General features: G+C 36.6%; 1 protein-coding gene across 1 annotated transcript; it reads right to left on the bottom strand.

Annotated features, from left to right (window-relative positions):
* Positions 1 to 2,313: 2,313 nt before the first annotated feature.
* LOC147505364 (uncharacterized) lies at positions 2,314 to 5,603 on the bottom strand. The gene is made up of 3 exons (XM_086557915.1): positions 5,542 to 5,603; positions 3,916 to 4,462; positions 2,314 to 2,636 (listed from the first exon to the last, which is right to left on the bottom strand). The coding sequence occupies exons 2-3, from the start codon at positions 4,344 to 4,346 to the stop codon at positions 2,600 to 2,602; spliced, it is 468 nt and encodes a 155-aa protein (XP_086414041.1). The 5' UTR covers positions 4,347 to 4,462; positions 5,542 to 5,603; the 3' UTR covers positions 2,314 to 2,599.
* Between the last annotated feature and the right edge of the window lie 7,018 nt (positions 5,604 to 12,621).

Here is a 12,621-nt window from a genome sequence, read left to right as displayed (position 1 = left end):
ATCATCTATGTCCCCTCAAGATTTTCTTCTTTCTTCCTTTTGTACTGATATAAACATTTCAACTCAAACTCCAACTTCAACATCTTCTCTTCAGCTTAATAACACATCTCTCATTTCTAACACATCTCTCACTTCTGACATATCTCCTTCTTCAACATGTATTTCTGATACTAGTTCCCATTCCATGACAACTAGATCCAAAAATGGCATTTTCAAACCTAAAAGTCTTATCTCAACAAAACATCCTATTTCCTATGCTCTTCTATCACACCCCGAATTTCGACAGAATTCGGAAAAACAATATTTGTTCCCGACTCTTCGATCTTCGAGGTGTGACACACTCTCAACTCCCAAAAACTCATAAACAGTTTAAATATGCGGATAATTAAAAACCAATAAATTTATTAACTTAAACCAAAGTCCTCTTCAGTACAAAAATTTACAAATAATATTAGGTTACAATTCTCCTTTCAATAACTCTTTAATTAAAATTACAAATGAAAATACAAAAACATTGTCTAGACCATAGTACAAAATATCGGGATATGCAAAATATCGACCTCTAATTTATGGATATGTATCGTGGATATATCCTCCTGTGTGGGGATATATTACATTGGGGCATATGCAAATATCGTGGATATATCAAGATATATCGATAAATATCGACAGACTATGTGTGGGTATTTCTGATTGCAAATATCATGGATATATCGCGATATATCGACACATATCGACAAATATCGATAAATATCCACAAATCAACTATATTTTCTTTGAATGTGGTCATTGTAAAGGTTGAATTTGATCAATCCTTACAAGTGTGAATAATGGGGAAGATTGTGATAGGTCGAGTTTTGACTGAGCTCGCTTTGGGACGAGTTGTCTACGTATCAAGTTTTTGTGATGAACTTGAATTAAGTCAGACGTAGTTCCTCTCCTCTGTTTTATAGGTAAGTACCCAATGCTTCCCCCCTTTCCTCCGTCAGCTCAAGTCCCTGTCTTGATGAGAATAAATGAGCTTTTAGACAGTGTATTCATGAGCGAGACTGATGTTATGGCTTTAACCAACACAGCTACGTTGAGCGTTATTGCCCGTTGCATGCATGTGCCAGGTTGTCACCTCGTTCTGGACGAGGTGTTATGTTGTAACGATCTGTCATGAGTCCTGGAGGTTGTCACCTCGTTCTGGACGAGGTGTTATATTGTAACGATCTTCCATGAGTTTTCCTGATTCGTGTTGGACACGTGCATAATATATATAAATATATTATTCCCTCATAGTTGTACTTGTAATATAAAATACTCTCTAATGCTCAAAAATACACCTCAGAATTCCTACATATTACATTGACTTTTCATTCTTTAACAATGAATCTTGAATTTTTTTTTCCACATATTACAATACTTGTTGCACTTGCACTGAGCGTTCAATCATATAGCGCATCTATTAGATCTTCTGTTGTGATTGAATCCATGATGAGAGCGTGAAGGCATGCAACCCTGATGTCCATAGATGCCTTGCCTATAGAGTCTATCCAACACTCTAACGTCTTTAGGAGACGACCAACACAACTCCAATCCACTTCATCAGTTGTCAATAGGACGTGTTCAATTACATCACCTGCCAAAACCATGCTCCCACTAGTATCCTCCCCATCACTGCCATAAACCGAATCCATCATCTTGATCAGGCAATCTACAACATATTGCAACCCTTTGGTTGAAGCCAGGATTTTACATCCTTCAATGGAGGCTGTTATTTGGGACAATAGAGGAAGCATAAATAAAACATAATAGAATGGTCTTGGTTCATCCTCACCCCTGATGGAAAAAAGGTACCCGAGAAGATCCAGAGCCTTTAGCATGCAAGCAAAGGGTGATTCCGCAAAGTACTTCTCAACAAACAACACTGAATCAAAAAGGTCCTCTCTTTTTCTATGATCATGATCCCACTACAAGAATACTGAGCATTAGCCACGGCCATAGACTGTGGCTAAAGTCCTTTTGCCACGGCTAAAGACTGTTGCACAACCGTTGCCAATGCGCCTGTGGCTAACCTTTTGCCATGGCTATGGGCTGTGGCCAAAACTTGTTTTTTGCCCACGGTTCTGGACCGTTCCATGGCCCGTGGCTAATAACCCTTATACCACAGCATTCAACAGTGGTCAATGCTAACATGGACCGTGGGATATGCTTTTTTGTGGACTGGATCTATAGTTTGGCCACGGTTCTAGGCCGTGGCAAATGACTTGAATTGAGTAAAAAAGAACTTGGTTCGAACACACCTGCCGTTCATACAAAGTTCTACAATTCCAATCAAACCCGCATGAATACTAAGCATCATCCACAATTCAACATTTCATACACAATACGTACTTGGCATAAGACTTTTTTACATAATAAATCCAATTATGAATGCTAACCTACATAAAAGAACAAATATAATACTCTTTAAGAATTTACAAACACTATTATTGAGAAAGACTCCTAAAAAAATTGAAATAGCGCATAAACATCACCATTCCTAGCACCTAAACAACGTCTCAACTTCTTCGGATCAAAGTTTGCATATTCTTGTTCGCTCTTTTGTACCTTTTCATGTAACTGCCTTAGAGTAGGCTTTGAAGATATAGCTACAACAGTTAAAACCAATCATTAGAACTATCATAATATGAAAGTAACTGATATTTGTGATTGTATAATATGTTAAACTATCATAATAGGTTACTTATTATGTATCTAATCGATGACAGTCATGGAGGTTACCTATTATGTATCATAATAGCCTATTCTTAAACAAATAGGAAAAAAAAATACATAATAGAAAACTAGCTAAAAAAAAAAAAAACATATTCAATTATGACAATCATGACATGCTCCTGCATCAACATCAGCAAAATAAAGGAATGGAAGGGTTCAAAAGAAAATAGATTAGTCATGTATAAGCCTTAAGGAACCAAAAGACATCCTACCACATAACTTTTAACTTGCCCCGTAGGCCGTAGCTATATAAGTAGTTCATTTTTTATACTCATCTAAAATCAAGCCCTGCAAGTAGAATGCCATCAGTTTTTTGGAACCACAAACAAAAAAATTTAAAATTTTCTATCGGTGCCTCATATTTGGAGCTTTTTTGTTGATTCCTCGTTATACCTGACCCCTTAATTTAATTTAGCCATAGAGGGAGTATGTAGCCAGCATATTCATCTTTCCCTTGAAGGCTCCTAGCTAAATTCCTAGAGGCTCGATCTCCTAGAGGAATGATACTTTTTGCAAGATGTCTCACGCATTTTGGCACTACACCTACTCTTAATTTTTTTTATTAACTTTGTAGTATAATTACAAATGAATTATATTCGTTATTACAATGACTTAACAAGTTACGCAAAATGTCCAAGCCACTAAAATTAAAGCCTATGCTATTTTCCCAATTCATCACTAAACCTTAGTCATTTATAACTCCAAAAATATGGACTGTTCTACTATACTTTAATTAATTTCCAGTTCATATGTTTACCTATGTTGAAATACTTAATTGCTTGTTCCAATTGAAGGTGTATGCTTACAAGGCTTACACCTATTGTGCCTTAAAACTTTTTCTTTGCCTAACTTTAGGTGCTTTCAAATACTTTGCTGCAACAAGTACAACCTTTGATTATCAGCACAAAGCAAAAACATGGCGCCCCGTATTAATATGGGACAGCCTAATGGTTCCCGAGTCCCGACTAGAAAAGCTACTAATTCTAACTATCTTTGTTATCTACATATCCAACCAAATTTCAAGAAAACACAGTAGAAAGTAACAAAGCAAGTGGGTGACAAACTACAGCCATAAATTGGTTGAGAAAGAAACAGTGTAACAAACAATTCACCAGCTAAAAAATAATATCAACGTAAGGAAGATCCACTTACTCAAAAGGAGGTTCAATCTCGATCCCAAGCGTTAAGTGAAAGGAAATTCCACTCAATGCATCATTCATCTCAGACCCACTGTCATCAGAGATGGTACAGACCTCATGAAGACAACCTCTAGGAATGTATAAAATGTCACCTTCTCCAAGCAAAAACTGTTTGCACTCGGATTCAAGATTGTCACCTTCAAAACCAATGTTCCTATCAAGAGGTTCATACAAATGAGGTAGGTGTACAATTGATTGAGGATAAACATTCCACTTCTTTTGTCCAAGAATTTGACATACAAATACACAGTGATCATCATAGTGCCGAGCCAAACCCTGCGATCTAGGTGGTGTTAGGTATGAGTTAGCTCCCACAGATGGTTGACCAAACAAAACTGCTAAGGCATTTGCAATAGAACCAATACTCTGTGAGCGGAACTCCATACCGTGTAGAGCAATTGAATAACCCTCTCGATATGCTTCCTCACATTTCTGAATGTTGATGAAATTAGGATCGCTTATGCAGCTTGGACCTGTGCATTCCTTCAGAAAGTGCACCTCTGTTTGCAACCAAGAGTAATCACAGTTTAGAAGCCTATCACCGAAAATTCTCATTTTTTTCAATGTATAGTTTGATTTTTAAAACAAAAACTTGGAAATTATCCACACAAATAATGCTTTAAACACTCCATCAGTAGTAGAAGAAGTGTACAATCTTAAAACATACATAGTATGATACATTACAATCAACCCCTACAGGTAGTAATACAAGTAAATTGACTTAATAAAGTCAAAATTTCTTACAATGATGAATACCTTGAGTTCTAAGAATTAAATTTGAAATGATTAATCTACTAAACCAGATACCAGATGATCAAATAAAGTAATTGATTGATACAAGAATGTCCTTCTGATTTTCTACATGTTAGACATGGAATTATTCTCATCCAAAGTTTGCTGGCGTAATGACATTAAGCCATTCATGCTGACCTTCTTGTCAAGGATTAAACCAGTGAAGTGCGACTGTAGACCGCACCTGTAATAATTAAAAAAAAAGTCCACACACTGGTAAGTAGCTAAATTTTTTTAGAACAATTTCACCATTGCATCACCAAACTAAGATTCCTAGCTCTGTCCTTGCTTATAGGTTCAGTATTGCTTACATACCTCCATGTCTGTCATCATTTCTAGTAGCAATATCCACAACCGCATTAATAGCACATTTGTGGTATCACTGTTCTCAACTAGTCAACTATACATCGCTTCCAAGTCCTGGGAAAAGGTACCCCATATACTCAATTACAAATATCTAATTACATATACTTCTCATCAATGTAAACAGAGTAATCACACCACAAAAAACTTAAAACATAAAAAACAGAAGAAGAAAAGATTGAGATCTTTTCCACACTTCTGAAAATAAACCCAAAGTACTTATGCTCTAGTTGGCTGACTTTGCTAAGCTAGTGCATATTCCGATCTAGTAAACAAATGAACAGTCTTGTCTGGACGATGGGGTAGTATATTTTATGCACTTTAAAAGTACACAACTATACAAGTTGGATCCCAAGAATTCCAAATAGTTTGTGAGGCATAGATATACATACAAACATAATAAATTGGAATTGAGATAGCAAACCTGTGAATCTGAGATGGGTTATGATCAATTTCTTCCATGATGAAAAATTATTTTCAGAAAGAGTCTACTCTCCACTCCCATGAAGGGAAAAATGAAAAACAAGAGCAGCTAGTGATGGTGCTGAATTCGTTTGCAATTATTTTGGCAAGCACGTGGGAGAGGGTAGGAGTAGGGCGTGGGAGGGGTAGGAAGATACTGTTCTCGCCGTCGGTTTGCAATCAACTCAACCCTTTCTTTCAAATCACGATATACCCACTGTATCGTCGAAATTTCGCGATATATCCACATATATCGTCGATATTTGCACTTGTATTTATCTAATTACATATCGTGATATTTCGATACCCATCTCTAATTTCTCGATATATATCGCGATATTTTGTACTATGGTCTAGACTGAAAATATATATCACCTCAAGGGAAAACAAAACCTATCTTGGAAAGTGACGCTAACGCCAACCACAAGCAGCAACCAACCTTCTTCAACACTAAACCTGTCAAGACTTATCAACTATGTTCATTTAATGAACACACCCGATAAGCAAACATGCAAATCGGGTCAGCATTATAAAAATGCTGGTGTGAGTAGCTCTAAAATATAATATATACTTATACATATATTTACACACTAAATAAGGCAGTTAGTTCCTCCACCGAGGCGCCTTAATATCCAACGAATAATACAACATTCTTAACTACAATAAGTAAGGCAGGTAGTTCCTCCACTGAGGCGCCTTAACTTCCAACAACTAATACGACATTCTTAACTACACTAAGTAAGGTAGGTAGTTCCTCCACTGAGGCGCCTTAACTTTTCACTAACCACACAACAAACCATACGCATAATAAAAAAGCATTTAGTTCCTCCACGAGGTGCCTTAGGTTCTAACTAAACTAATAACCAGCCAAGCATATTCCATACTTACCTCATTTCATGCTCAATTACAGAGTGAGTCGTCTCTGCACAAGTAATTAGTTTGACTCACCCTTCTGCCAAACCATATACAATCATCTATCTAAAGATATATCATTAACCAACATATTAATTACCATAATTATATTAATTAAGGCTTTCTTTGTGTGTCCCTAAAATTCACGTCGTATCTATGTCTTACCTAGTTTTCCTGGCTACTACAATCGCTTCCCAACGCCGAATATGTACATCCACATGCCTCCCCTTACATAATGAACCACTCCGTGCGTAACTACCCTGAGCGGGATGTTGCACACCAGGTAACTCTCACACGAAAGCCATTATGTAAATACTGCCACTATTCGGCATAAAATATCGCGCATCTCGTTCTAATTTTACGAACGGAATAATCAAGCCACCATTCGGCTACGATTTCCCAACACATGGGTCAATGAACATCTTATATATACACCCTATATAAGGGCCAATCAAATTGCACACGCCCACACAGGACAAATCACATGAGTTGTGGTAGCTAGGTTCTAGGATTTTCGTTACGTAATTTATTTAGGTGTCATACATTTATGACTCATAATAATTCTACCATATCACGTGCAGGTCAAATACCTTATTGCACTAAGCTACAATATTTAGAAATATCTCAATTATATCTCATAACCACTTTCATTCTTTTACGTGCCAATATATTTTATGCTTTACACACTACTTACGTCAAATCTTAATTAGATAATGACAAACAAGGTTATACAATGTTCGGCAATATTTTATTACTACATTTGTCCATAAAATCAAATATGTGAAAATTTGGAAAAAGTCAACATTCCCCAATCAACGGTCAACTGTCAAAGTCAACGGTCAAAGTCAAACTGTCGTTTCCATGTTCAACAGGTTCAGGGTCATAGCCATGGTTAATGGCTAAGGGCAAAGGTGCATGGCTCATGGGCTCATGACTAAGGTAATGATTCGGACCCAACTAGAAAGGTCTAAAGGGAACAGATCCACTTAAAACCAAAATGACCCAACCCACAAAAATAAAAGAAAATCGGCCCATGTATACCAAAAATTAGAACTGGCCCCATCCAAAAACAAACTAAGGTCCGGCCCTAACACAACTAATTAGTTTGGCCCAAAACCAAAATGAAAATGGCCCAAACCAACTAAAATAGAATTCGGCCCAACAACCATCTAAGGCCCAAGGCCCAAACCCAAACCGGTTATCTTCTCCATCAGTTCTCTCTTCCACCACCAGATCGACCACTGTCGACCTCCACTCGACCACCCAATTCAACCAAGCGGTTTTAGTCCTCATAGAAACCCCTACAACTTTAACAAAACCAAAAACTATAATTCTTACATTCCAAATTCTTCAATCAAACTAGATCTGGAAGTTTCTCGCCGCCATTAACGACTTCTCCAAGCTCCCAACCACACCCCCGACAGCACTCAAACCCCCAACAACCAATAACCACCCTTAATCCAACCACAATTCAACAAAACAATCAACAAAATACAAAAACGATACTGGAGTTTGCGCTGCCATTAACGCTTGTCGAAGCTTCGATAGCCATTAACGCCTCCGTCTAGCTTTCAATCAACACTCTCCAGCACTCACTCAACCCCCACTACCACCAAACATATATCCAACCTAAAGAAACAACATCATAAACATTGACCTGCCGCTGCCATTAACACCTCCATCGAGCTTCGACGGCCCCAACTCTCCAGTACTCTAACCTCCCACTACAAACAAACAACATAAATAAAATGGCCGTACGATTCATGGGGCTCGCACCTCCATTAACCTCCAAGCTCCAAGCTTCAAGAGCCTCGGTAACACAAGAATACAAGATAACATAATACTAAAAGTTCAAATAGAGATACTGGGCGATTTCTTGCTGTTGGACTCGCGATGCCGCATTGACGCTCTGTGGAGCTTCAACAGTTCAAATAAAAATAGCCACACCACCACAGTATTACAGTTTGACAGCTCTATATCAAATTTTAGAGTTTTAAGTTTTAACAACACGACAGATTTCAACCGAAAAGAAATCGACAGTAACGAGGATTTTATAAAATAAATCCATAAAATATCTACTCACCTGTATTAAAACCCGACGAATCCCTCATCGTCCGAATTGTCGCGCTCCAACGCTCGAGCAAACAAGCCGCCTCCATTTTTATTATTTTTTTATTCTCTAAGAACCCTATTCTCTAGAACAATGTGATTATATACTTGGGTTTGAAACCCAAGCCCAACACAGACTCGGGCCTAGAAACCAGGCCCACATATCCTAAATCCAATCCAATGAAATATTAAATAAATAATTAAATTAATAAATAAATAAATACGTATTTTAAATACGGGCGTTACATCTTCAGTCTAATCTTTCATCTCTTCCTACTACACCAACATGCTTTACTCATGCAAACAAGGACCCAAACTGGAGAGCTGCCATGGTTAATGAATTCAATGCACTTCTGAAAAATAGTACATGGAGGCTTGTACCATTTTCTCCATTATACAATCTCATTGATAATAAGTGGGTTTTCATACTTAAACAAAAGGCTGATGGAGCTATAGACAAGTTTAAAGCAAGGTTAGTTGCCAAACGATTTAATCATAAACATGGATTTGACTATGATGAGACTTTTAGCCCTGTTGCAAAGCCTACCACAATAAGATTGATCATCTCTTTAGCAGTCTATTTCAATTGGGATATAAGACAATTAGATGTATCAAATGCATTTCTTCATGGCCATCTAAAGGAAGAAGTGTATATGAAGCAACCTCAAGGTTTCATTGATCCTACTAGACCTACACATGTTTGCAAACTGATGAAATCCTTGTATGGACTCAAACAAGGATCCCCGAGCCTGGTATGAAGAATTATATCAAGTGCTTTTATCATTTGGCTTTGTTCAAATGATGATCACTCTCTTTTCATCAAAAAGGATTCAAATGCAGTGACTTATGTGTTGGTGTAGGTGGATGACATACTCATTACTGGAAGTTCTTCCAAAATTTATTATCATATCATCTCTCAGTTGAGCATGTGCTTTGCCATGAAAGATTTAGGCTATCTGCATTATTTTCTAGGAATGGAAGCTCAAAGAAGTTCAAAAGGATTGTGTTTGTCTCAGGTTAAGTATACTTTTGATCTATTACACAAGGCAAAAATGGCTGATGCAAAGCCAGTTTCTACACCTATCTACAAGCTGCAAACTGGACAATCATATAGGTGAACTTCTCTCAGATCCAACATAATATAGGTCTATTGTAGGAGCTCTGCAATATTTAACTTGGTGTAGACTAGATATATCCTTTGCTGTTAATATAGTCTGTCAATTTATGCAAAACCCTAGAGTTACACTTATGGCAGTTGTTAAAAGGATTTTGAGATATTTAAAAGGAACAATTCATCATGGTATATGGTTTACAAAGACTACTCTGAAGATACAAGCTTTTAGTGATGCTGATTGGGCTGGTTGCCCTATGGATAGAAGATCTATAATTGGGTTTTGTGTGTACATTGGTACCAATTTACTCTCATGGTTAGCTAAGAAGCGGAATACAGTAGCAAGATCCTCTACAGAGGCGTAATCTGAGGCCTTAGCACATCTTGCAGAAAATTTATTGGATTTCTATTCTTCTCAAAGATCTTAGAATCCCAATCTCTTCACTCCATTGATACATTGTGATAATATAAATGCCATTTCTCTTGCACACAATCCTCGCCTTTCATGTTTGCACCAAACATGTGGAAATAGATTACCACTATGTCGAGAACTGGTTATAAGCAAGTTTCGGGATGTTCAAGATCTTAACACTAAGGAACAATTGGCTGATATATTTACAAAAGCCCTTTCCTCACAAAGGTTTCATTTTCTTACAAGCAAGATCCTTCCAGAATCCCTTCACTTGAGAGGGGAATTAAGGAAAATAAGTTAGTCGAACAGCTAGTCAAGACAAGTTAGTCGACCTTGAATCAAGACAAGAATAAAGACAACAATCCAGCTTAGCAGAAGAAGAAAGTTTAGAACATTCTTTTGTGTATTAAATGAATACTATATAAAGTGTAATAGAAAAGAATTTTGTAAGAAAGAAAATTAACAAAATTCATTAGTCTCAAACATAACTCAAGTGCACTCAAAACAAACATAACTCAAGTGCACTCAAAAACTTTCAAAAGAACATGAAAATTGAGAAAAGCAATCTATTGAGAAGAAATTAAGATAAGAGATTGTACCTTCGAGGGCGACCCAGTTGTAGAGAAAATAAGAAGCTCCAGCGAAACTTAAGTGTTTGATGGGTTTGGTGATTTGGTCTCCAAGATCTTCCATTTCTCAAAGGTCAACGATAATTTTGTGCCCAAGTTATAGAGATTCCGTGTTTTCATTTTTTTTTAAAATAATATATATTCCTCTTATTTGTTATTCAAAATAAAGAGAATTTTGTTTCTTAAATAATGTATTTTATTTGTTATTCAAAGTAAAGAGATTCATGTTTTTTTAAATAATATATTTTATTTGTTATTCTAAATAAATCATGTAAAGGATTTATGGGTCAAGCGCATTAAAAATTGCACCGCAAATCGCTTCTGAATACCAAAACCAATCATCCACATATATTTCATTTAAACCAGTTATCTTCACGTTGCTGTCAAATACTTTTGGTAATCACCTAATCTACTCAACAATAGCTTACGACACCAAAAAATCAAATGTATCAAATGCAAATAGATGAAATAGTGCTGGTTAGCCACACGCTCTTTTGTGTTTCTCTACTTTCGCTGCAGCTGCACTATTTGTCGTAAAGCTTAAATTAATTAGGTCTGGGTGTATGTCACTTATGACTTATCCAATGCCAAAGACTCGATTACAATATGCTACCATTAAAAATAGTCATGTAACGTCAAAATATGGCATGTTTTCCTTTAAACCAATCATAAATCGAAATATCTAAGAAGTTGAATGTCAAATGTCCACAAGATTATTTTTCCCATGTTTTAAAAGATATGTTAGGAGTGAATAGTAATAATTACAAAGTTTATCCGCTTGCAAGACATATAATGGTTTCAATGATTGTTTGGGGCAAGTGTGAAGGGAAAGTCATAACGAAGCTTACGCACATGATCATTATCTTCAGGTTTGTTAGGAGAAGTGCAAAGCGCCGTGTTAACATACATCTACTACTATCACCTCTCTCTATATTAAAGCAGAGTACATATGAGGTGACAATTTCTTTCCTATGTGGCAATTTCCTATGTATTTGGTTATGCCATGTGGATTACTTAACAATACGATTATAATTTGAGTGCAAGTGCAATACGTATTAAACAGTTTCCTATTAGAATTACGACTCTCTCTCTCGACAGTCGATTATATGATCAATTGAAGAAGGCACTTAATTCTGGCACGATATCCTTTTGACTGATTGATTCCGTTTGGGTATCTTAGAAAAATGTTTGGCACGCAACAACACTAGCGATATAGAAGACTATCATGCATACATTAGAACGCAACAACACTAGCTATAAGACTATTAAGCATACATACATTAGAGATAATATACCAAAATCGGCACCTATCATCCACAACAATGAATCATTAATTAACAGAAGACAATACATCAGACCAAGTCCCTCCTTGAGATACCTTTGTGAAAACAACACATACAAGAAACACAAGCTATGTGGAAATTAGCCACAAGCTAGCTAGACCCACATTCACCATGCATCAACAATGCATACGAAATTATTGTACGACAATGATATGGCTAGAAGTAGCTTGGATTGGAATGCTTTCGAAAATGTGTATGTAATACGTTACTTGGTTTAATATGGCAGATGCTCTAAACACTACGCATCCAAGAAAAATTAGTGGAAATATAGAATGGAAAAATCTACAGGTAGACAAACCGTTGGGAATTATCTCACACACAATAGAAGTCCTGCATACATAAAATAGTGACAGGCCGGCCTACTAAGCCAAGGACTACACCACATTGTTGGAACATTTATATATATTGAACTACAAGAGAGCTCAAGTAGAAACCTCAAGAGTACGAATGAATGCCAGTTTTTTATAATGTCATACACTCATGAGTCATGACTTTAAAGATACTATTGGCGGCTTAAGCATATAGG

The sequence above is a fragment of the Coptis chinensis genome, chromosome 4 (genome assembly GCF_015680905.1).
Source record: "Coptis chinensis isolate HL-2020 chromosome 4, ASM1568090v1, whole genome shotgun sequence".
Taxonomy (NCBI): domain Eukaryota; kingdom Viridiplantae; phylum Streptophyta; class Magnoliopsida; order Ranunculales; family Ranunculaceae; genus Coptis; species Coptis chinensis.
This window is presented reverse-complemented; position numbering and strand designations above follow the sequence as displayed.